This window comes from Mustela putorius, unplaced genomic scaffold (assembly GCF_011764305.1).
Source record: "Mustela putorius furo isolate JIRA1106 unplaced genomic scaffold, ASM1176430v1.1 tig00000145_pilon_pilon_pilon, whole genome shotgun sequence".
Classification (NCBI taxonomy): Eukaryota; Metazoa; Chordata; class Mammalia; order Carnivora; family Mustelidae; genus Mustela; species Mustela putorius.
Window position 1 is genome coordinate 21004111 of NW_025421294.1, and position 24175 is coordinate 21028285.

A 24175-nucleotide genomic window follows, 5' to 3' on the forward strand; every position below is an offset into this window, starting at 1 on the left:
TCTAGGCGTACGGGCCAGTGACTCGATAGCCGGAAGCTGTCCGTGCTGAGGCTGCGGCAACAAAAGCTGATCTAGACAGCGTTCAGCGCCGGTTGGCCGCAGGATGGCAGAACGTGCAGCACTGGAGGAGCTAGTGCGACTTCAGGGAGAGCGCGTGCGGGGTCTCAAGCAGCAGAAGGCCAGCGCTGAGCAGGTGCGACCCAGGTGGCAGGGGAGAGGCCAAAATTAGGGCCAGGGAGGACTTAGAGCTGGGTGGTCTGCATAGAAGAGAGATGTGGGAAAGGAGACCGGGCGGGGAAGGGAGAAGCAGGGCCTGGTTGAGGAGGTGGGCGGGGTAGGACCCGAGAGAAGCAAAGCTGGGCTTGGGGAGAGAAATGTGCCTCAAATTCTGATGAGGGTGGGATACTGAATGAATGGCCGAGAGAGGAAGGAGTGGCAGACGTGATAGCTCAGCACCTACTTTACGTCCACAGATCGAGGAGGAGGTGGCAAAACTACTGAAACTGAAGGCGCAGCTGGGCCCTGATGAAGGGAAACAGAAGTTTGTGCTCAAAACCCCCAAGGTAAATATAATTCCTTTAAGGAGAAAGTCCCTAATCCCACTCCCAAGGGTGGATGCCCCTGCTTCCTTGAATAGTTCTTCTGGGAGCTGGGCTGAATTGGAATCTGAGTCATTCTGGGATAGCAGTGATGGCAGAAACTAGACCAGCTGGGTGCTTAGGGGAGTATGCCAGCTACTGCTACTCCTTCTTTCATTAAGTAAATATTTACTGAGTGTTTCCTAAGTGCCTAGCACCATAATATGTGAGTATGCCATGATGAACAATATAGCCTGCCCTCATGGAGCTTACATTCTACTGAAGGAAACAGACTTAGGACAGATAATTCCACTCTTGAATATGTAATTATAGGTTGTGATAAATGATATAAAGAAATGATAAGCATTCTCTGGGACAAATAAGAACTAGAGCGTCTGAAAAAGCCTCACAGAAGTGATATACTAACTGACTAAGATGAATGGGAGGTAGCCAGGGAGAGAGCATGAGGAAGGTAAGTTCGGGAACAGTATGGAAATCCTGAAGGAGAAGAGAACGCTGGTAGTTTCCAGGAATTAGAAAAAGACTTGGATTAGTAGAACCAAATATACAGGAGAGTAGAGGAGTGGAAATCCGTTGGACATTACTAGCGTGGTCTCCTTCGGGAGAGGAGGAGTTCAGATGTCATTCTTTGTAAATTCTATAACCTGAACTATTTACCATTTCATCTAGGTTCCCTTGGCACTTCATATATATATATATCTACTATTGTATTTCTTGGTGACTTTTATACACATAGTTTATTTACCCTGAGAGGCTGAGACTGGTGTCTGGAACTGAACAGATAATTCAATAAATGTGTGTGAAATTGGACTTCAAAGGAGAGGGGTCTTCCTTGTGTTAAGGTGTCACCTTTTTAGGTTCATTCTTTGGGCTCCTAAGTTAATTGAGCTATTCCTTTCTACACGCAACTAATTTCGAAGGTGAAAGAGACAATGTAAAATTACAAAGCAAATATTATCAATAGTTTTTCAAACTCTTCACTGAAAAATTAATGGGGAATTTGTGACAGATCATGCTGGCCTCACTAAACCCAATGATAGATCTTAACATCACTAAAAGTAGGACATCCAGACATTATGTTTCTCCTGATGTGACGCAATAAGTACACAGCACCACCTATGAAATATTCTTGCCGGGGTGCCTGGGTGGCTCAGTGGGTTAAAGCCTCTGCTTTTGGCTCAGGTCATGATCCCAGAGTCCTGGGATCGAGCCCCACATCGGGCTACCTGCTCATCAGGGAGCCTGCTTTCCTTCCTCTCTCTTTGCCTGCCTCTCTGCCTACTTGTGATCTCTGTCTGTCAAATAAATAAATAAAGTTTAAAAAAAAAAAGAAAAGAAAAGAAAAAGAAAGAAATATTTTTGCCAAGAAAAATTGAACCTGAATCTAATCAGGCCTTTTGACCTACCAGTTTACCAGAAATATGGGAGATGGAGGAATGTATTAAATGACACATTGTATACACTGTTAATGAAATCCAGAATATGAAAAGTTCTTTAGGACAAATTACTCAATTTCCTCAAAATAAATGACATTTTTTTAAAAAGGAAAGGAAACTGTTGTGGATTAAACAGACAAGAGACAAACAAATACAGTGCATGGGCTTCATTTAGAATCTAATTCAAACAGTCAACCCTAAAAAAGTATTCTTGAGGCAACTGGAGAAAATTAAACACGGCTTGGGTATTAGATGATATGAAAGGGCTGCTGTTTGTTTTGTTGTTTGTAATAAAGGTATTTTAGTGTTTTGGCTTTTTTTAAACCTCGTGCTTTAGCAAATGACAAATATTTAGGGACAAACTGATAGGATGTCTGGATTTACTCTAAAATACGCCAGGAAAGGGGCGCCTGGGTGACTCAGTCGGTTAAGCCGATGCCTTCCCCTGAGGTCATGATCCCAGGATCCTGGAATCCAGTCCCGCATTGGGCTCCTTGCTCAGTAGGGAGCCTGCTTCTCTCTCTGCTTCTGCGCACCACTCTGCCTGCTTGTGCTCTCTCTCTCTCTCTCTGATAAATAAATAAACAAACAAACAAACAAATAAATAAATAAGTTCTTAAAAAAATAAAATAATCCAGAAAAAAAAGTTGGACCTTAGATAACATAAAAATAACAGACACTGATAGTTATCGAAACTGGGTAATACATAACGTGGTGGTGTATGATACTCTTCTCTATAATGTGTGTTTGAAAATTTCCATACTATTTTATTTATTAAGTTATTTATTTATTTATTTGACAGAGCCCAATGCGGGGCTTGATCCCAGGACCCTGGGATCATGACCTGAGCTGAAAGCAGAGGCTTTAACCCGCTGAGCCACCCAGGCGCCCCTATACTATTTTAAAAGAAAGTGAGATTATACTGGAGAGTTAGTATCCACTTTAGTTTGTTGAAATGTGTCTCTTGATGTGTAATTTATATTAACGGAAAACCCAGTATCATGGGGTAGGACTCTTCCAAGAGGTTTTTGTGGTCAAAATTATTTTTATGATTATACTGACATATATTTGCCTTTGTGACCACATTTGTTAATGAAAATGCAAAAGCACTGGTGAGTAGAACTGCTGGTGTCTTAGCATGAAACATGACAGCAGCCCTACACTATTCGAGTAGCCATCATGTTCTTTATTTTCCTGCATTCATAATTTTTTAAAAAATTAGTTTTGCTTATGAATGTCCTTGATAACAGTAAAATTTGCTCATTTTATTGAATCCCAACCCTTGAGTACTCTCTTTTTTAGTATTCTGTGTGATGAAATGGTAAGAATACAGAAAGCCCTTCTGCTGCATTCCAGAGCAGGAAAAACACTTGTGCTATTGCATGAGTTTAAGCTGCCTACCTACTGTTTTCACAGAACATCTTTTTTTTTTTTTTTAAGATTTTATTTATTTATTTGACAGACAGAGATCACAAGTAGGCAGAGAGGCAGGCAAAGAGAGAGGAGGAAGCAGGCTCCCTTCCTAGGAGAGAGCCCGGTGCTGGGCTTGATCCCAGGATCTTGAGATCTTGACCTGAGCCAAAGGCAGAGGCTTTAACCCACTGAGCCACCCAGGCGCCCCAGAACATCTTTTTTATTTGAAAGAAAAACTGAAAGACAAACTGCTGTTTTAAAGATTTGGATAATGAATGAAGTGAGCTTTGTCACTTCAAGGACAACATCTGACAATATTTTTTGCCATTGACAAAATTCAAGCATTCAGGTGAAAGTTAAGATTTTAGGGAACTTGGGGCGCCTGGGTGGCTCAGTTGGTTAAAGCCTCTGCCTTCGGCTCAGGTCATGATCCCAAGGTTCCGGGATCGAGCCCCACATCGGGCTCTCTGCTCAGCAAGGAGCCTGCTTCCTCCTCTCTCTCTCTCTCTCTGCCTGCTTCTCTGCCTACTTGTGATCTCTGTCTGCCAAATAAATAAATAAAATCTTTAAAAAAAAAAAAAAAAAGATTTTAGGGAACTTGTATCTTTCCCATCATGTAGACAGCTTCCCAATCTAGTAGTGAAAGAGAGATCTGTGTTGATATTAACAAAGGTGTTTTCTAATATAGTGAAGTGTGTAAATATTTAGAAGATCTGTATAATTTATCAATGACCCAATGTTTTCCACATGACTGATGTATAATGTTATAAAATAATGCATGGGTAAAAGATTCATTCAGAGTACAAGATGGAGTAGTCGATATCTTTAAAATTATGGTAAAATATATGTGACATGAAATTTGCCATTTTAACTATTTTCTAAAGATTTTATCTGTTTATTTGAGAAAGAGAGCACTGGGGGGAGGGGTGGGCAGAGAGAGAGAGGCAGATGCTTAACTAATTGAGCCACCCAGTCACCTTTTTAAACCATTTTGAAGCATACAGTGTGGTGGCATTAAGCAGGTTCGCATTGCATTGTTGTGCAACCATCACCACTATTCATCCCCAGAACTTATTTTCATCATACCAAACTGACATTCTATACCCATTAAGCAGTAACTTCCCCCTCTACCCTCCCTCCAGCCCCAAGGTAACTACTGTTCTACTTTCTGTCTCTGTGAATTTGGGGTACCATATTAACAGTGTGAAAAATTTACTGATGTAGTTCCTATTCCACACTGCAACCAATCTTTAAGAAACTACCAATTTTTGGATTTTGGTTTAGTTTAAGAAGGTTATCTACAGTTAGCTGAAAAGTTTATTAAAATATTCCTTCTTGGGAGCCTGGGTGGCTCAGTCAGTTAAGTGGTGCCTTCAGTTCAGGTCATGATCCCAGGGTTCTGGGGTCGAGCCCCATAGCAGTCTCCCTACTCAGCAGGGAGCCGCTTCTCCCTCTCTCTCCACCTGCTGATCCCCCTGCTTGTGTGCATGTACTTACTCTCCTCTCTCTCTGTCAAATAAATAAAATCTTTTAAAAAAAAATTCTCCTTTTACAATTACACATCTTTGTAAGGCTAGATTTTCTTTATGCAACCAGAACAACCTATCCCAATAAAATTGAATGCACAAAGCATATATAAGAACCCAGCTGTTCTCTGTTAGGTCAGACATTAAAGATTTGCAAAAATGTAAATCAGCGCTACCCTTCTCACCAAATTTTTTTTGTTTTGGGAAGTAGTTGTATTTTCCTAAAATGTTATTTGTGTTAATGTGTAATGGATTTACTGTGTGTTAAGTGAACTAATAAATATTCTTAAATGTTCACAGTTTTAATTTCTAATGCAATAAACTTTGATTGGTATAATCCACTTTGGGATCCTTAATAAATAGTAAAAGTTTAAAGAGGTCCTGAGACCGAAGACTTGAGAATAGGGTGTAAACACCCAGATTAGAAGCTCTGATCTGGAAGGACAGTGTTATTATAGCCCTGACTGCCACGAACCTGCTGAGTGGCCTTAGGTAATGATTTAACTCCTCAATATCCTGTAATTCATCCATAAAAGGAATCTGCCCAGCCTATGTCATAGGGTTATTAGAAGCAGATTAGAGAATCATATTTATTATAATTTAGTAATTATTGCAAATAGTATTGGAATTTTTTTTAAGTTACGCTGCGGTTAAGTGTTACTTAACTAAACTAGCTAAGCCAGTTTGAGTTGGTTATATACCTGTCTTCAGGTACGTGTTTTCTCATAGGAAGGGAAATGTTCTGGTATCATAGAAAATGAATTTTTAGGAAAACTTCTCAGAAAATATTGTTCTAAAAAAGAAAGAAAACAGCATTCTAAGAATTCTAGAAAATATAACCACGCTAAAAAGGGGATGAAATTTAGAAGGGTGTTAGCAAATGGGTGTGATAATTACTAGGGAATTGTTTGTGCTTGCTTTACAACTCCGTAGCCGATAGGGAAAAAAGTTTGGGGCAGTGTTTATATCTGTCATCCTCAAGGCCATGCTTTTGTATTTTTGTCCTTAATGTTTCCTGTTTGTTTTTAAATCCCATCCCTGGTTTTTTGGCCAATTTGGACTCCAAGGGTACAAGAGACTACAGTCCCCGGCAGATGGCCGTTCGGGAGAAGGTGTTTGATGTAATTGTCAGCTGTTTCAAGCGTCATGGTGCAGAAGTAATTGATACGCCTGTGTTTGAACTAAAGGTGAGGGATTGGTAAGGAGAAATTGGGTGGTGGGAGAGTGGATATATAAACAACAAAGAAGATGATAAGAGAGTGAGAAGTGTCTCTCCTGTTGGGGACAAAGACCATTATTTTCTCCAAAGAGAAGGGAGGCAGGCCTGGTTTAGAAGGAGAGGCCCTACTTTTTATTTGCTGTGGTCATGGCTGGTGGCTTCCAAAAGAGGGCCCTTGTTAGAGGACGTTGTTATGGTCCTGTCTACAATGAATTCCCTAGTACCGGTTCTTGAGATGTTTTTGAGATACATACAAACCATATATATAAAGAATAAATATGTAACCAGTCTCCTGTTGATGGACCCTGGGATTGCTTCCAGTTCTTTACTATTTAAAAAAAAAAAAAAATACCAGGGGCGCCTGGGTGGCTCAGTGGGTTAAGCTGCTGCCTTTGGCTCAGGTCATGATCCCAGGGTCCTGGGATCGAGCCCCGCATCGGGCTCTCTGCTCAGCCGGGAGCCTGCTTCCTTCTCTCTCTCTCTGCCTGCCTCTCTGCCTGCCTCTCTGCCTGCTTGTGATCTCTCTCTGTCAAATAAATAAATAAAATCTTTAAAAAAAAAAAAAAAAAAAAAGACTGCATCACTCCCTGTTTAAAACCATTACCCATTACATTTATAACAAAATCCAAACTCTGCTCATGCTTACAAGGCCCTACATGATCTTGCCATTGCCTTACTTTCCCACCTCATCTTGTGCTATTCTTCCCCTTGGCCCCAGTGCTACTCTGGTCTTCTTTCTATTCCTGGACCATTCTAAATATGGGTTTATTTTTTAATTTTCTTGATTTTTTTTATTAACATATAATGTATTATCCCCAGGGGTACAGGTCTGTGAATCGCCAGGCTTACACATTTCACAGTACTCACCATAGCACATACCCTCCCCAATGGCCATAACGCAACCACCCTCTCCCTAGGCCCCTCCCTCTAAATATAGTTCTATCTCAGGGCCTTTGTACTTGCCCTTACCTCTTCTTGAACTCCCTCGCCCCTCTTTGTTTGATTTAATTTCAGATTAAAGTAGAGATTAAAGGTTTTAATTTCCGATCTCAACTAAACTGCCATTCTTCGAATAGTCTTCTCCAACTATTTTGTCTAAAGTATCCATTGTCTATCACATTGACCAGTTTTATTTCCATTAGAGCAGCTATCACTAACTTTAATTATCTCTTAATTTGTTTTCTTGCCTTAGTGTACTGCCTCTCCTCCTTAGTAGGAAAGATCCATGAGGGTGTGGACTGTATCTTGGTCTTGTTCACTGATGTATATTCATTGCTTAGAACAATGTCTGGTACTGGTGGTCATTCATCTGCAGGGTGAATTCACAGAAATTGCTAAATCAAAAGACTGTACTCATTTATGTTTACCAATTCTCTTGGTTTGCTGGGGCTTCCAGAACAGAGTACCGCAGACTTGGGCGGCATACACAGCAGATTTAGTGTCAGGAGGCTAGAAGTACAAGATCAGGTGTCAGCAGGGTTGGATCTTTCAGAGGGCCTTGAGGGAAGGATCTGTTTCAGGCCTCACTCCTTGGCTGTAGATGGTGTTTTCCTAGTGTTTTCACATTATCTTCCCTCTGCCTGTGTCCAATTTTCCTTTTTTCATAAGGACATCACTTAAATTGGATTAGGCCCCATCTTCACTTAGCTTAACTACCTCTTCAAAGACACTGTCTCCAAATATAGTCATATTCTGAGGTTACTGGGGGGTAGGATTGCAATATATGAATTTTGAAGGGGACACAGTTCAGCCCGTAACACCGACCAAATGTATGAATGTTTCTAATTCTAGACTGGGAATTTTCAGGCTTTTTAAGCTTTTCCAGTCTGGTAAGTAAAATATGTTACCACCTTATTGAAGCCATCACATGGTAAGAACTACTATTTCAGTTTTGCCTTTTGACATTGTTCAAACTTTAAGCATCATAAAAACATTTCATTGATCTAATAATGCAACCTTAGGAATTAATTCTCAAAAAAATGTATATTCCAGGGGCGCCTGGGTGGCTCAGTGGGTTAACACCTCTGCCTTCTGCTTAGGTCATGATCCCAGGGTCCTGGGATCGAGCCCCACATCAGGCTCTCTGCTCAGCAGAGGGCTTGCTTCTCTGCCTGTCTCTCTGCCTACTTGTGATCTCTGTCTGTCAAATAAATAAATAAAATCTTTAAAAAAAAAATGTATATTCCAAAGGAAAAAACTATACTGAAGTGTATTTATTGAAATGTTATGGAACTTTGTTTTTAAATAACCTAATCAACTGACAGTGTAACACTGGGAAGGAAAGAAATACAGAGCTGCTTCTCACCAAAGTATTACTCAGCTTTTAAAAAGAATATTTCAGGGGCGCCTGGTTGGCTCAGTGGGTTAAAGCCTCTGCCTTCAGCTCAGGTCATGGTCTCAGGGTCTTCAGATTGAGCCCCGCATCGGGCTCTCTGCTCAGCGGGGAGCCTGGTTCCTCCTCTCTCTCTGCCTGCCTCTCTGCCTACTTGTGATCTCTCTCTGTCAAGTAAATAAAATCTTTTTTTTTTTCATTTTTTTTTAATAAAAAAATAATACTTAAGCTCTGTCACAAAATGGATATGTGTAAAAAAGCAGAAAATGAACTTTGCATGTCCTTTCAATTATAGTTAACATCAAATACATTAGCATTGAGATAGCAGAAGTATAAACAGGTTGCAGTCAGTCATGTTAGGATGGTGGGGTTTTGTTTTAAAACTTCCTTTTAGGGGCACCTGGGTGACTCAGTGGGTTAAACCTCTGCCTTTAGCTCGGGTCGTGATCTAAGGGTCCTGGGATGGAGCCCCGCATCAGGCTCTCTGCTCAGCAGGGAGCCTGCTTCCCCCTCTCTCTCTGCCTGCCTCTCTGCCTACTTGTGATCTCTGTCAAATAAATAAATAAAATCTTAAAAAAATAAACCCAAACTTCCCTTTAAATTGTTATATTTATCATTGTGACCACCTTTGTATTTTCTCAGGAAACACTGACTGGAAAGTATGGAGAAGATTCTAAGCTTATCTATGACCTGAAGGACCAGGGTGGAGAGCTGCTGTCCCTTCGCTATGACCTCACCGTATCTTTCTAAACTTGGTCTCTTGGTACTTTGGATCAGTTGGTTCTCATTGGGCTGGGGCTATTTCTTGCCTCGGGTTTGGGGATAGCTAGACATAGGTGGGATTAATCCCCACCTATGATGCTTATGATAATCAGGGAACTTATTTCTTTAAACCAGGAATGGGACTTTAGCTAAACAGAGCATAGCCTTAAAAGTCTTCAGAATCCTGAGTGAGAGCTCAGCTTTATGTTGGGAACCAGTTCCAACTCAGTAATCCCTTGGCTCCAGAGTCTCTCTCCCCTGCCCTGTCCAGTGAACAGAGTTCTCTTTAATTGACCAACAGTCCAATTCCTTTATCTCCAAGCTATGTCAGAGAATCATCTGCTCAGAAATCCTGGAAGCCTTTCTCTGCTCTCTGGCATATCTGCCTGGCCCCCTCCTGTGCTCAGCATAGTCCAGGGGAGACACTAACCAAAGGGAGAGGAACCCTAATCCTTTTTGATACTTCTGCTGTGTGAACAAAGTTGATTCTGATGTTCAGAAATACTCTTAATCTTACAGGTTGTGGTTTTACTCACACACAGAGAAAGGTTAGACCCCAGCTTCTGTTGGTGGTGATAATCAGCTGCTGGACTGTATGAGGAGGGGCTTTCTCCTTAACCATTATCAGGTTCCTTTTGCTCGATACTTGGCAATGAATAAACTGACCAACATTAAACGCTACCACATAGCCAAAGTATATCGGCGAGATAACCCAGCCATGACCCGTGGCCGGTATCGGGAATTCTATCAGTGTGTGAGTATGTGGGGCATGACAGGGAACTTGGCCCTCCCTCAACTTAGTAGAATCTCCTGGGTACTCATGGTGTCCTGAACAAACTGGATGCACCAGATAGTGCTAGTCCTTAGATTACTTGAGTATTTTCATGTAGAGGATAGGGATTATTCTCCCCATTTTACATATGAGTAAACTTGCAATTCAGTAAGGTTAAGGGATGGTAGGGATAAGAAAGCCAAAGTCAGGCTTTTGAACTCTTGGTCCAGTTTTCTTTATGTTAAACCACAGCGATTGGATCACAGCAAAGGATGGGGAGATTGGATTTGAAGTATCAGGTCATCCAAAGTGGTGGCAGAGCTTCTGAATAAAGAGAAAATGGTTAAGGACTAAGGCCATGTATTTGCCCCCACAGTACTATGAGAAAATAAGGAAAAGTAGCTGAGTGAGATAATGAAGGAAAGTAGACAGAAGGGAAACCAGGACTGGTAAGAGACCCAAGAATGCTGGGAGATTCCTCTGGGTTGGTGCTCTGACAGATAATGAAGGTGGTGTGTGCATGAGTGTAGATAGGCCTTTATAGGGAAAAAGCAGAGCTCCCAGTACCCTGTCTGCCCGCCCGACCCTTAAGACAGTTAAAACCCTAAGCCCTGTATCTACCCATCTCCCTGCAGGATTTTGATATTGCCGGACAATTTGACCCCATGATCCCTGATGCAGAGTGCCTGAAGATCATGTGTGAGATCCTGAGTTCCCTTCAGATAGGCGACTTCCTGGTCAAGGTCAGAGCTAAATGGGTTTGGAAGGGCAAAGCCGGGCCTAGCTTCTCATAGGAGAATATCCTCTGCAGAGAGACCAGTAGCCCAAGTGACCAAAACTGTTGATGGTCACACAAAGGGATTCTATCCTCACTGTGCCTTGGGTCCCTGCAGGTGAATGATCGGCGCATCCTCGATGGGATGTTTGCCATATGTGGTGTTCCTGATAGCAAGTTCCGAACCATCTGCTCCTCAGTGGACAAGCTGGACAAGGTAATGACCTAAACACTTCACTCTTTTCTCAGACCCCACCCTGCTCTGAGAAATGTAAAATAAGATCAGAAATGAGGGAGGCCTGCCTCAGTGCTCACCAAAGGAGGATTAGCCCCAGAATGAAAGGCAACTTCTGCTCCAAAACTGCCCCCTCAGGAGGACCCACACTTGCTCTGCAGTGGAGAACTACCCAGGAGTCCCTTACTGGTATCTGTCTGCCTAGGTGTCCTGGGAGGAAGTAAAGAACGAGATGGTGGGAGAGAAGGGCCTTGCACCCGAGGTGGCTGACCGTATTGGGGACTATGTCCAGCAGCATGGTAAGGAACAGACCCTGCCTCTCCAATAGCCATCGAACTGGCCTCAAACCTTAGGCCAAAACTCCGTGTGTGTGTGTGTGTGTGTGTGTGTGTGTGTGTGTGTGTGTACATGCATGCAGATGTGTGTAGTCTAGGCAAAAAGGTAGAAAGCACCTCTACCTGTTTGCTCTTGTCAGTCTGGCTCACAAATGGTATCTCCCCAGGTGGGGTATCCCTTGTGGAACAGCTGCTCCAGGATCCTGAACTGTCCCAAAACAAACAGGCCTTGGAGGGCCTAGGAGACCTAAAACTACTGTTTGAATACCTGACCCTGTTTGGCATTGCTGACAAGGTGAGTCAGGCTGGGGTGGACACTGTAGCTGAGCTCTGGGGTTTCAGGTCCTTGATCCTCATCTGGTCCTGACTGTGCTCTTGTCTCCACAGATTTCCTTTGACCTGAGCCTTGCTCGAGGCCTAGACTACTACACTGGGGTGATCTATGAGGCAGTGCTGCTACAGACCCCAGTTCGGGCAGGGGAAGAGCCCTTGGGTGTGGGCAGTGTGGCTGCCGGAGGACGCTATGATGGGCTAGTGGGCATGTTCGACCCAAAAGGACGCAAGGTGCCATGTGTGGGGCTCAGCATTGGGGTAGAGCGGATCTTCTCCATTGTGGAGCAGAGGCTAGAGGTACGTCCTGGGGGTGCGCAGCTGGTGGCATGTGAGCTGTTTTGTTTTATCTTCAAGGGGACTGTTTCGGTCAAGGAGCATCTTTGGAAAGAAATGGAGAAAAGATGGTTATTGTCTTTCGTACACCACTATAGGCCATCTTTTTGGATCTTTGATCATTCTTTCTTCACAGAATCCTTTCTTCTGGATCCCTGCATTTTCCTGAGCACTGTCAGAAGTCATAGCATATCCAAAGATATATCTTTAGAATACAGAATGCTTGATATTTTAGTGCTTTTCAAACACTATCAGTAAAATTCTTACATACCCCTCTGAGAGTAGCTACTTTTATTTATTTCTAGACAAGGGAACTGAAGCATTACAGGTCACAGCTTGCCCAAGGTTGTGAAACTCTTTAAGTAGCAGGGTCAGAATTCGAATCCAGGCAGTCTAAATCCAGATTCTTGCTCCTGACTACTCTGATGTTGTTTCTAAGTGGTAAGCGTGTATCTGAGGCCTTGGGATCCTTCAGGTGGATATCTTCACTCTCTAGCCCCTAGAGTAACACCAGGGGAGGTACTCATGGGCTTAGGAACTCCTTTGCTGCTGCTCTTAACTGGCTGGTCTCATTTCATCCCTCGGGGAATTTTCCAGCAGTAATCATCCCAATGCTTCCATCCTTTCCTCTGGAGCGGAAACCATCCATGTTTCCCAGTTAAGGTCACTGTTCCAGTAGACATCTTATGTTGTTAAGAACAATGAAGATAGGGGCACCTGGCTGGCTCAGTTTGTTAAGAAGCTGCCTTCAGCTGGGTCATGATCCCAGGATCATCAAGCCCCACATTGGGCTCCTTGCTCAGCAGGGAGCCAGCTTCTCCCCTACCTGCCACTCCCCCCTTCTTGTGCTTGCTCTCCCTTCTCTTTCTCTGTGCGAAATAAAATCTTACAAAAAAAAAAATCTATGAAAATAGTTTTCCAGAAAAAGACAAGGGGCAGCAGAAGCATTTTTCCTTTCCCCTGTCCACCCACACCCTGGGTTGGGCCCTGTGGCCAAAGCATAATACGCACGGTCTTTTACCTGGGCAGACATGTCGTAGGTGGGAACTGGGTAAACTCACAGTATTGCTTCTGTGTGAATGTTCTTTTGGACCCTTAATGTACTAGAAGGAGACAAGTTTTAAGTTATTGTACATAAACCACCTTTGCCCTTGCCCTACATCATCTGTTCTGGCAAGTCATAGGTACGAACCAGTCAGTTCATTTCTTAACATCTTCTAGGAGCTACCTTATGCCCCGTTGCTAGGGGAGAAGACTGGGCCCCTGTCCTGGTGGAGCTCGTGTAGTTGGGTCTGATCTCTCAGTATCCTGACAGCAGCCTGCTCTGTTTGCGCCTTGAAGGTAGCACAGCTCTCTCTTACCTGCCCCTTCCCCAGGCTTTGGAGGAGAAGGTACGGACCACAGAGACACAGGTGCTTGTGGCATCTGCACAGAAGAAGCTGCTGGAGGAGAGATTGAGGCTTGTCTCAGAGCTCTGGGATGCTGGGATCAAGGTAGAGGAGGCCAGCCCCAGGGTGGCAGCAAACTTGGGAGTGCTGGGAACAGACTAAATAAAAGCTCCTCCGTGGCAACTTCGGGTAGGAGAGCTAAAAGCACTTGGGCTCCAAGGAGGTTGTCCCTGAGGACAGTAGAAACTAGCCTTCATCTTCCACCCTTGGCCCCTGCAGGCAGAGCTGCTCTACAAGAAGAACCCAAAGCTGCTGAACCAGTTGCAATACTGTGAGGAGACAGGCATCCCACTGGTGGCCATCATTGGTGAGCAGGAGCTCAAGGACGGGGTCATCAAGCTCCGCTCAGTGGCCAGCAGGGAAGAGGTACGTAAGTGGGCAGGAAAGCTGAGGGATGGGGAATGTATGGCATTTTGGCAGTCCATCCCCATTCAAGACCTGAGTAAAAGCCTGGCACTCATGTTAGTACCCTCTCAGAAAAGGCGAAAGGGTTAACCTGTTACAGTGGTCATGGTAGGGAGTCCCATCTCCATCTATACCCAGTGTCTCTAGCTTCTCCAAGAAGCACTATCTACTTTTTTTTTTTTTTTAAGATTTTATTTATTTATTTTTTTGTCAGAGAGAGAGAGAGAGAGAGAGAGAGCACACAAGCGCACAGGCAGACAGAGTGGTAGAGGGAGAAGCAGGCTCCCTACAGAACAAGGAGCCCGATGGAGGACTTGATCCCAGGACGCTAGGATCATGACCTGAGCCAAAGGCAGTTGCTTAACGAACTGAGCCACCCAGGCGTCCCAGCACTATCTACTTTTAGTCTGCATTCCAGCTCCCAGCTGAGCCAAGCCTGATGACTAGAGGAAGGAGTGGGCATTTAGGAGCAGTGGAGTCAAAGATACTCATACCACCTTCTCTCCCCATCCTGGCCAGGTGGATGTCCGAAGAGAAGACCTTGTGGAAGAAATCAAAAGGAGAACAAGCCAGCCCTTTTGCATCTGCTGAGTTGAGCAAACTATCAGCCAACTGGGACTGGTGCTATTTGAGGCTAAAACAAGACTCTGCATATATACTTAACAGCTTTGAACACTTGGGTTCCAGCAGGAAGACCTGAACAGTGGTCAGAACAGAGACTTTTTATTATGATTATTTTATTGGTAATCACGGACAAAAGTGGCCAGGTATTACACCATTTTTCCATAGGAGATCCTGGGGGCTTAGTCCAGTCTGTGCTCTGGGGACCGAGCCTAAGAATGGTCGCCCCTGCACGACCCTAACCAGATGGAGAGAATGCTCCCCCCAACAATACTTAAAGGTCCAATAAAATGACTCAACCACTGGAGCCTGCCTGTGTCACTGTTAACTGGCCCTGCCATCACTGTGGGAGCCTAGGCCTCCCATTCCAACGACTTGAGCGGTGGGAAAGTGGGGAGAAAGTCTTAAAGTACGCAGCACTGGCACTGCCCCAGGGTGAAGGGTGCCGCTGAGGTTCCTGCCTCCAGCGCACATCCGTGCCCTAGGAGGTGGGGCTGTCGGCACACTCCTGGGTTAAGGTTCCAGCTTTCACCTGAGGGTCCGAGGTTCCCGAGGCGCACGTGCAATGGCTGCCCCCACCCCCTTGGGGGGCGGGGTCGTATTCAGAACCAATGAGAGCTTGGGGGGCGGAGGAGTAGGGAAGCTTCCAGAGGCAGATGCGGAGAAGGTTATAAAGGAGGTAGCGAGGGGCCGGTGCGGAGAGAGCCATGCAGTCCAAGCGAGAGTGTGAGGTAAGTGGTGGCAACAGGGGCTCGACAAGCGCCACCTGCGCAAGAAGTGGCCTATTGGGCTCCACTCCACGGGCGAGGTGGGGGCGGGCACGGTGATCCGCCATTCCAACCTGCCCTTTCGCCTTCAGCTATGGTGTGAGAGGGTGAATCCAGAGAACAAGGCCGCGTTGGAGGCGTGGGTCAGGGAGACCGGCATCCGCCTGGTGCAGGTGAACGGGCAGAGGAAGTATGGCGGGCCACCCCCAGGTACGGTAGTCCCAGCCCTACGCCTGCCGCGCTCCCCCAGCCTCGACAGTACCTACCGGCACCCTCAGGGCGGGGAGGGATATCCCGGTGCTCAGCAGGCATAAACCTCTGTCTGTTGCACCCCCTCCAGTCAAGCAGCTGAGGAAACTTAGGCTCTCCACCCACCCACCTTGCCTCCCTCGAGGCAGGGAAACCAGCCTTGCTGTTAGCTTAGGCACCCAGTTATGCCAACGACTCGGGGGGAGCGAGTGCTGCATCCGTTTCACGGACGTTTGCCCATAGGCCTCCTCGGGCTGGGTGCCGGGGCCCGAACCCGGAACCATCCCGGAGGATGACGGTGCCCCTTCCCGCCCCTTCCCCCAGGCTGGGTGGGCAGCCCGCCGCCGGCCGGGTCCGAAGTGTTTATCGGACGGCTGCCTCAGGACGTGTACGAGCACCAGCTGATCCCACTGTTCCAACGCGTGGGCCGCCTCTACGAGTTCCGCCTGATGATGACCTTCAGCGGCCTGAACCGCGGCTTCGCCTACGCGCGCTACAGTTCGCGGCGCGGCGCCCAGGCAGCCATCGCTACGCTGCACAACCACCCGTTGCGGCCGTCCTGCCCGCTGCTCGTGTGCCGCAGCACGGAGAAGTGCGAGCTGAGTGTGGACGGGCTGCCTCCGGGTCTGAGCCGCCGCGCGCTGCTGCTCGCGCTGCAGCCCCTGGGTTCCGGCCTGCAGGAGGCGCTGCTAATGCCCAGCCCCGGGCCGGCGCCCGCGCAAATTGCGCTGCTCAAGTTCAACTCGCACCGCGCGGCCGCCATGGCCAAAAAAGCCCTAGTGGAAGGTAGGGGAGGGGGGAGCAAGGCTGCGGGGGGCTGCTGAAGGGGGCCAGACACATTTTGCCATGCACTTGACACATCAGTATAGAGGGTGAAGCAAGATCGTAGAGTTAAGAATGCCTGGGTTTTCGACGTCATACTATATGACCTGAGATTTTTAATTTCCGCCGGTGTACCAAGTACCACCTATGTGAACTCTTCCCGTGCATTGTGTCTTAAGTTAGTCTTCAACATTCCAAAGAAACACAGAATAATCTCCCTCTTTAGATACGAAGAGAGGGTTTAAGAAAAATTGATTTGCCCTAGGCAGTCCTGCTGAGTCTGCCTTTTATCTATTATAGATCTTCCTACCTCTGGGTGTGGTGACAATTAGATGGCACTTAGCACATTCCCAGAGTCCTGGTAAGCATTCACAATAAAGGTTAGCTATTATGATGGTTATGAGGTAGACAAAGCCTGCATCCACCAACATACCAATAAGGAAACTTAGAAGGTAGCAGCTACTACACCCCCTTTTCAAAGAAACAATGAAGCCACCAGGAAATGGGAAGGCTAGATATTAAACAGGCCTCCCTCGGACTCCAAAGGGTTCACAGGGCCTGGGAACTTGGATCCAGGGTTTAGGCCTCCCCTTGTCTGCCTTTTTCCTGCAGGGCAGTCCCGCCTCTGTGGAGAGCAAGTGGCCGTGGAGTGGCTTAAGCCAGACCTGAAGCAGCGACTCCGCCAGCAGCTTATGGGTCCCTCACTGCAGTGCCTACAGCCAGAGGGCAGTCGACTGGCCCCAGCCAGGGACAAGCTAGAGTCCCACCAGGCTCGGGCTGCCCTGCAGCTGTTGTGCCAAAGGATGAAGCTGGGCAGCCCCGTGTTCCTCACCAAGTGTCTGGGCACAGGCCCTGCCGGCTGGCACCGCTTCTGGTACCAGGTGGTGATCCCTGGGCACCCAGTGCCCTTCAGTGGCCTCATCTGGGTGGTGCTGGCCCCAGACGGGCAGGATGGGCACGAGGTGGCTAAGGATGCAGTGTCTGCCAGGCTGCTAGAGGCACTGAGTGAGTCTGGAGCCAGCCTTCTCCAGTCTGCCGGGGCTGAGGCAGGTACCATGGTTAAGCAGTGACCCTGTCCTCTTCACAGGCAGCCTGCACAATTTGGCAGAGCCTGTGTCAGTCTCCAGCCCAGCAGGCCTGGGCAGCCACCATCTGTCCTCAAAGAGGAGCGTGGGCCCTGCCATACCTCGGACAGCCTCCCAGCTGGGGCAGGGCCCCAGTACACCAGGAAAGCTCAGGGTTGGCTAAGTTGTGGTGAGGGACCTTGTTCTCCCCCTCCCAGCCCAGGGTCTGACCTGCCTCATGGTATTCCTTGGCCATTCAGTGTGATAGACACACAAACAACCCTTCTTCTCCCACAGCTTAGTATGAATCTCATTTCTTAGTCTCTTGATTTGTCACCTTTGTTGATTTTATTTGGAGGCTGGCTGAGCCAGAGGGTCAGAAAATCTGCCTTTTGTCCCCACTACTTGACATTCTGGTTACAGTGTATGTGATTTTGGGTTTTTCTATGCTGTTGTATTTATATTAAACCCCTGGTTGGTGTACACCTGTGTCCGTGCTATCTTGCCCCAGCTCTGGACTTGTCTTACAATGGCAGAGTGAGCAGCTGCCACAGAACAAGGACTTTCTCCCACCAGTGCCCTCAGTCCTGAGCCTCTGGCTACACAGCTTTGTGTACTGCATAAGAGTAGTAAAAGTTCATAGCATCTCTGGGTACGCAGCCCAGGGAGCAACACTTGCCCAGTGAGGACCTATCTGCCTCAATCACTATCATTCTCACTCTCCTCTTCCTTCTGAGCTGTGGAGTCTTCCTCTTCCCTCAGGCCTGCAAAGAAGTCATCTGTGCTCCAAGCCTTGCTGCTCAGACCCCGCAGTGGCCCTCCCTTTTTCTTACGCCGGCGGTAGTCATCGACTACCACAGTCCGCAGCTGGGCCATGTTCCAGAACTTGAGGCGCTGGTCGTGACCACTGCTGGCCAGGAAATGGCCACAGTGGGAGAGGGCCAGCTTCTCCACAGGCTCCCCAGCATGCTGCCCCACGCTGCCCACCACGCGATTTGGCAGGATATTGACAGCCCTGGGCAGAGAAAAGAGAGTGTTTGGTCTTGGTTGGTGGGCTCTGCCCCTGGTGTGATCTCAGGGCTTTCCTGGCCTCTCTCACCTGATGACTCCATCAGTGGAACCAGTGCACAGCAGGCTCTCAGTCACTGGAACCATGCAATCAATAGACTCTGCTCTTAAGGCAAACCGATCACTTGTGGCCCCAAAACCATTCCAGTTGAAGAGGTAGATGGTGCCTTCACTGGAGCCACAGGCCACCTTCTTCCCATACTGCAGGAAATAAAGGAAACCATATTTGTGGAGGCCCATCTGAACAGATCCCTATTATATTCCCAAACCCCCATACCCAGATGTACTTTCATGACCGTGACGGAGGTCAGGTCTCCAGACTGAGGCTCTGAGAGTAGTTCAAACCGGCGTCGCCTGATGTTGAAGACACCCAAGCAGCCATCCCCACTGTAGAGAAAGCAGAGCAGCAGGCTTAGCCAAAGCTCCCATCAAAGGAGAGAGCTTTAACAGGGAAGGGAAAGGGCGGCAGCTTTGAGGCTATACCTGGCTGTAAGCAGTAGCTTCTTGGCTGGGTCCAGAGCCATGTCAGCAATATACTCCTCATGCTGCCGCATATCCATTAAGGGGCCCTCCTTCCGCTGGTCCCAGAGCCGGATGCCACCTGTGTCATCCCCAGTGGCCAGGACATTCTCATCTACCAGCAGCAGACTGTTGATGGGGGCACTAGAGATACAGAGCTTCTTGAAGCATCTCTGTCCCAGGAGGAATCTACCACATTACCCTTAACTGCAACACACAATTTAGCTGCCCTTACCCATGAGCCTTAGAAATGCGTCTCTCCAGTCGGCCCTGCTCCACATCTAGAACGTGGATGGCTTTGTCCTTGGAGACAGTGACAAGTTCTGGGGAGGGAGGGGGTACTCAGGTCATGGTGCTGCGCCCTGCTCCCTTGCCAAAAGATTGCTGGCTGGCTGGCTGCGGTGCCTGGTACTCACTCTGTCCATCTTCAGAGAAGACCACAGCTCGGCAGGATTTGAGGTGGTGACCTGAAGACCAGAGCTCCTTTGTTTCTCCCTCTTGGCAAGAGTAGGAAAAGCTAGGGGGAGGAGGAGAATCAATGACTCCAAAACCTGCCAGCATGGAATATAAAGACCAACCAGTCAACCTTCAGCCTATCTAGGAATTGCTGTTTATACACCATCAAACCCAAGGGGCTTAACATCCCATTTTTCCATTTTCAAATGTTAAGTCTTTTATTCAACATGTATTAATTCAAAGTACATCTGCTCAAGACTTCTTTGTGAACTGACCCATCATCCTTAAAAGCCCCAGCTTGGGGAAATACTAGATCTGGACCACAATGGGGGGACATGAAATACCTGCTAAAGGCAGAAGAACAGGGGTGCCTGGGTGGCTCAGTTGCTTAAGTGTCTGCCTTCAGTTCAGGTCATCCCAGAGTCCCCGGATTGAGCCTTCATCAGGCTTCCTGCTCTGCAGGCAGTCTGCTTCTCCCTCTCCCTTACCCTCTTCCCCTCCCCCGAGCTTGTGCTCTCAGTCTCTCCCTCTCAAGCAAAAATCTTGAGGGGAAAAAAAAGGGAATGGCGCCTGGGTGGCTCTGCCTTGGGCTCTGGTCATGGTCTCAGAGTCCTGGGATGGAGCCCCTCCATAGGGCTCTCAGCTCAGCAGGGAGCCTGCTTTCCCCTCTCTCTCTGCCTGCCTCTCTACATACTTGTGATCTCTCTCTCTCTCTGTCAAATAAATAAATAAATATTTTTAAAAAAAGAAAAAAAAGGAATAGCTCCAGGAGTTTGAAATGTAAAAATTGACAGAAGACAGGGCTCTTGTACTCCAGGTCTATAGGAGCTAAAGAAAGTTAAAAATAATTACAAAAAAGGAAAAAGAAAAAAAAAAGGAACAGCTCCAGGAGTTTGTTTTTTTTTTTTTTTAAAGATTTTATTTATTTATTTGACAGAGAGAGATCACAAGTAGACAGAGAGGCAGGCAGAGAGAGAGGAGGAAGCAGGCTCCCTGCTGAGCAGAGAGCCCGATGCGGGACTCGATCCCAGGACCCTGAGATCATGACCTGAGCCGAAGGCAGCGGCTTAACCCACTGAGCCACCCAGGCGCCCTCCAGGAGTTTGAAATGTAAAAATTGACAGAAGACAGGGCTCTTGTACTCCAGGTCTATATGAGCTAAAGAAAGTTAAAAATAATTACAGAATATTGTGGCCACAGGCTGAAAAGGAGGTAGGATCAAAATGGAGGTGGAACAGAGAAGGGCCAGTCTGGAAGTTCAGCTTTGAGCCAAGTACTTGTCAAGAGTGTATCACCAGTGGCTACCTCAAGGCAGATCCTCAAAAATGGCCGGATGACAAAGTCCTTAATTGCCAGGGAGTTTCAGGCAAGCAGAACAGGGTCTGCTTATTGGCTCTGTCCCAGTGCCTAGCAGGAGAAAAGAGCCCCGGAAAGCTAAGGTCAAGATGTGAGTTGGGTCATGGGTCATGAAGAGTTAAACAGTTCACCTGGCAGATACTGGAGACAGGTATGAATGTCCCTTCTAGGGCAAGGACAAGGAATGAGGAGGGTTCCAGTAGCAGGAGAGTGAAATGGCTGAATCTAGAAAGAGGGACTGGACTGGAGATCCTATAGGCCAAGCAGAAGGATGAATTTAATCCTTTGGGGAAAGGAACCTCTTTGAAATGATTGTGGGAGAAGTCAGAAGCCTGCCAGAAGGCAGTGGCTGAAGGTAGGAAAGAGGAGACAAACTGAAGCAATGGCGATGTGAATCAAGCGGGAGGTCCAGAGTGACTCCCAAGTGTACGGCATGAAGTAGGTAAGTAGGAGTAGTAGTAGAAAGGAACCCACCTTTGTTGAACTCAGTAAACACCTGACTGCTCTGCAAGGTAGGTCCAGGCATACCTCCTCTTTCAGCACTTCACAGACACTGCATTTTTTTATACTGAAGGTCTGTGGCAACCCTGTATGGAACCAGTCTGTCAGTGCCAGTTTTCCAACACCATCTGCTTGCTTCGTGTGTCTCTCACATTTGGGGAATTCTCACAATATTTCAAAACTTTTCGTTTTATTTTTTATAGTCATCTGTGACCAGTGATTATGACTCACTCATGACAGTTAGCATTTTTTAGCAACAAAATATCTTTTAATTAAGGCATGTATACTGTTTTTTAGACATAATGCTAATACACATTTAATAGACTTATGTATAATGCATACTTATATGAACTGGGAAACCGAAAAATTCGGTGACTGGCTTTATTTAAACGGTCTGGAGCCAAACCTGCAATGTCTCAAAGGTATGCCTGTATTATTCCATTTTTGAAGATGAAAATATGGAAGTTAACTTGCCCAAACTGACTGAGGCTAATGAAGACGTTAAGGTTTAATGTCATTAAGTACGTTTGACAGCACAACTCTTCTGGTTAAAACCTTCAGTGACTCTTCACTGCTTCCAGCCTACTCATCTTGTTCAAAATCAAATACTTATTAAGCACGTACTGTGGTCTAGAAGAGGAGATAAAAAGGACAACAAAACAGACCACAGATTACATAAAAATGTTTTTCAAACTCCAGTCATGATCCATTAGTGAACTGTGATCAGTATTTTATGTCTGTGTGCCTGCAATAACAATGTAATAAACCGGAAAATATCAGGGTGCATCACACATAATTATATGTGGTGTGGGCTGAGGTCAAAAAAGTTTGAAAAACATTTTTATTTTTAGTGAAGGAGCAAACATTCAAATAATTACACAAACGGATTTAAGATTACAAACCATTAGGAAGTTTCTGAGGGCAAGTTATCTGGTGCTAACACAGCAGTGTCTAATGAGTAATCTAATTTAGCCTGGGGAAGGGGAGGACAAATGCAGAGATGCTGAGAACTCAGGGATAGTGGGGAAAGTTTTCCAGGCAGAAAGAAGAAGCCACAAAAGAGCCGAGGATTTAAGATACATTGAAAAGGTAAGAATGAATGAGCACAGAAAGTAAGGGGAAAGTGAGCAAGGACCAGATGGCCAAGATCCTAAAATCTAGATTAAGGAGTTTTGACTTAACCCTAAAAACCAAGGTAAACTACTGAGGGGTCTTAAGAAAGAGAGGTCGTTAGATGTGTGTTTGAAAGATCAATTAAAGCAGGCAAGAGGCAAAGTGGAGGGGGCCCATTCAACCCATTTTAGGCTCAGTATAATAATCCAATGAAAAATAAGTGTCCTGAACGCCGCCTCGTCCTGCTACTGTCTCTGGGCTTCGTCAGGGCATTCCAGCCACTGTGTCTTCTTTCAGTTGTCTCAAGAGATTTGTGTGGTAACTGGTTCAAAACCAAGTGTTACTGAACGAATCGATCAGATGGGTCTTGCAAGATTTGTCTCCCGCACCTTTCTCCCCTCATCCCACTTTATCCCTGGGAGCTTCCAGATCCCGCAGCCCCGAGCCCTGCCCAGCACTTACACGAACACGTCCCCGTCCACGTCCCCCGCCGCCAGGAGGTCGCGGGCCGGATGGAATGCCAGCCCGCTGGCCGGTGCTTCCAGCACGATGTCTTCCGGGGTGTCTCGGATGCGGACCGGGGCTTCCGTTGAGTCGGGGTCCTCCTCGTCGCTCCCATCCTCGGCGGGCCTCTCCTCAAACGTGCGGTCCATGCACGAAGGACAGCTAGCCGCTCAACAGTTGAGCAGCGAACCCAAAACCCTCCCCCTGACCTAGAGGAGTGGCCCAGATTCCACTTCCGCCTTGGGGGCGGATCCGGAAGTGGCGCTGAGACGGGAAAGGGCGGGGTGGGCCGCCGCTGTGGAGTGGTTCCCAGAAACCCAGCCCTCAAGGTGAGCAGCTGGTCCCCGTTACCGCGGCCCTTTTCTGGGCCAGGTAGATGGCGTGACTGTCAGTGTTATCCTTGGTCACGTCTCGCGAAGTTAGGTACTGTTGAAGTCCTTTCCCCTCATCCTGATCGATGCTGACAGTTGGGGACTCCCTCCCGCAACTAGTAAGGATGATTTACTGCCCTCAGGATGGAGAGGGGGACACCGGTCTTTCATGGCTTTGTGGCATCCAAGAGCAACCTCCACGTTAGCCCGGAAGCCGCAAAAGCCCCACACCACGAGAATTTGGCATGTGGAGGTCATGGACAGCACTCAGGCCAAGCGCACGCTTAAACTGCGGCGGGTCTATGCTCACATTTTTGGGGCCAAAGAACAGCACCTTGCCAGTTCCTACAGTTTGGCTGCATACCCTCAGTAGGCCGGGCCAGCAGTGCTCAGAACTGGAAAGGAGTTGCTTAAAAGGAAAATGGGGACATTAGTCGACGTTTTTTTTTTTTTTTTTAAGATTTTATTTATTTGTGAGAGAGAGAGAGTGAGAGCGAGCACAGGCAGACAGAGTGGAAAGCAGAGTCAGAGGGAGAAGCAGGCTCCCTGCAGAGCAAGGAGCCCGATATGGGACTCGATCCCAGGACGCTGGGATCATGACCTGAGCCGAAGGCAGCTGCTTAACCAACTGAGCCACCCAGGCGTCCCATTAGTTGACGTTTTTAACGTTCTGATTATCACCGGTTCCATAAAAATGGGAACACTCTGGTGGGGCAAATAAGGAGCACAAACCCCTGGTACTGAAGAGAAGCTTCTATATCACTGTGCTACTAAGCCTTCTAAGACATATTATATGCTGATATCCAACCCCTTCACGGAGAGGTGAAAGTGAGATGAGGGA

General features: G+C 47.0%; 3 protein-coding genes across 3 annotated transcripts; 2 read left to right on the plus strand and 1 right to left on the minus strand.

The window, feature by feature from the left end:
• The first annotated feature begins 9 nt into the window (after positions 1 to 9).
• Positions 10 to 14851, plus strand: HARS1 (histidyl-tRNA synthetase 1). Its single transcript, XM_004744780.3, has 13 exons — positions 10 to 193; positions 474 to 563; positions 6042 to 6161; positions 9168 to 9263; positions 9916 to 10041; positions 10695 to 10802; positions 10953 to 11051; positions 11275 to 11368; positions 11572 to 11699; positions 11792 to 12034; positions 13447 to 13563; positions 13738 to 13884; positions 14443 to 14851. Exons 1-13 carry the CDS (start codon positions 104 to 106, stop codon positions 14512 to 14514), a joined length of 1530 nt encoding a protein of 509 aa, XP_004744837.1. The 5' UTR covers positions 10 to 103; the 3' UTR covers positions 14515 to 14851.
• A 149-nt stretch (positions 14852 to 15000) lies between these two features.
• On the plus strand, positions 15001 to 17929 carry DND1 (DND microRNA-mediated repression inhibitor 1). Its single transcript, XM_004744779.3, has 4 exons — positions 15001 to 15275; positions 15404 to 15521; positions 15885 to 16346; positions 16995 to 17929. Exons 1-4 carry the CDS (start codon positions 15252 to 15254, stop codon positions 17450 to 17452), a joined length of 1062 nt encoding a protein of 353 aa, XP_004744836.1. The 5' UTR covers positions 15001 to 15251; the 3' UTR covers positions 17453 to 17929.
• On the minus strand, positions 17776 to 23200 carry WDR55 (WD repeat domain 55). Its single transcript, XM_004744778.3, has 7 exons — positions 22922 to 23200; positions 19450 to 19550; positions 19269 to 19356; positions 18998 to 19177; positions 18802 to 18901; positions 18546 to 18715; positions 17776 to 18461 (listed from the first exon to the last, which is right to left on the minus strand). The coding sequence occupies exons 1-7, from the start codon at positions 23110 to 23112 to the stop codon at positions 18146 to 18148; spliced, it is 1146 nt and encodes a 381-aa protein (XP_004744835.1). The 5' UTR covers positions 23113 to 23200; the 3' UTR covers positions 17776 to 18145.
• Between the last annotated feature and the right edge of the window lie 975 nt (positions 23201 to 24175).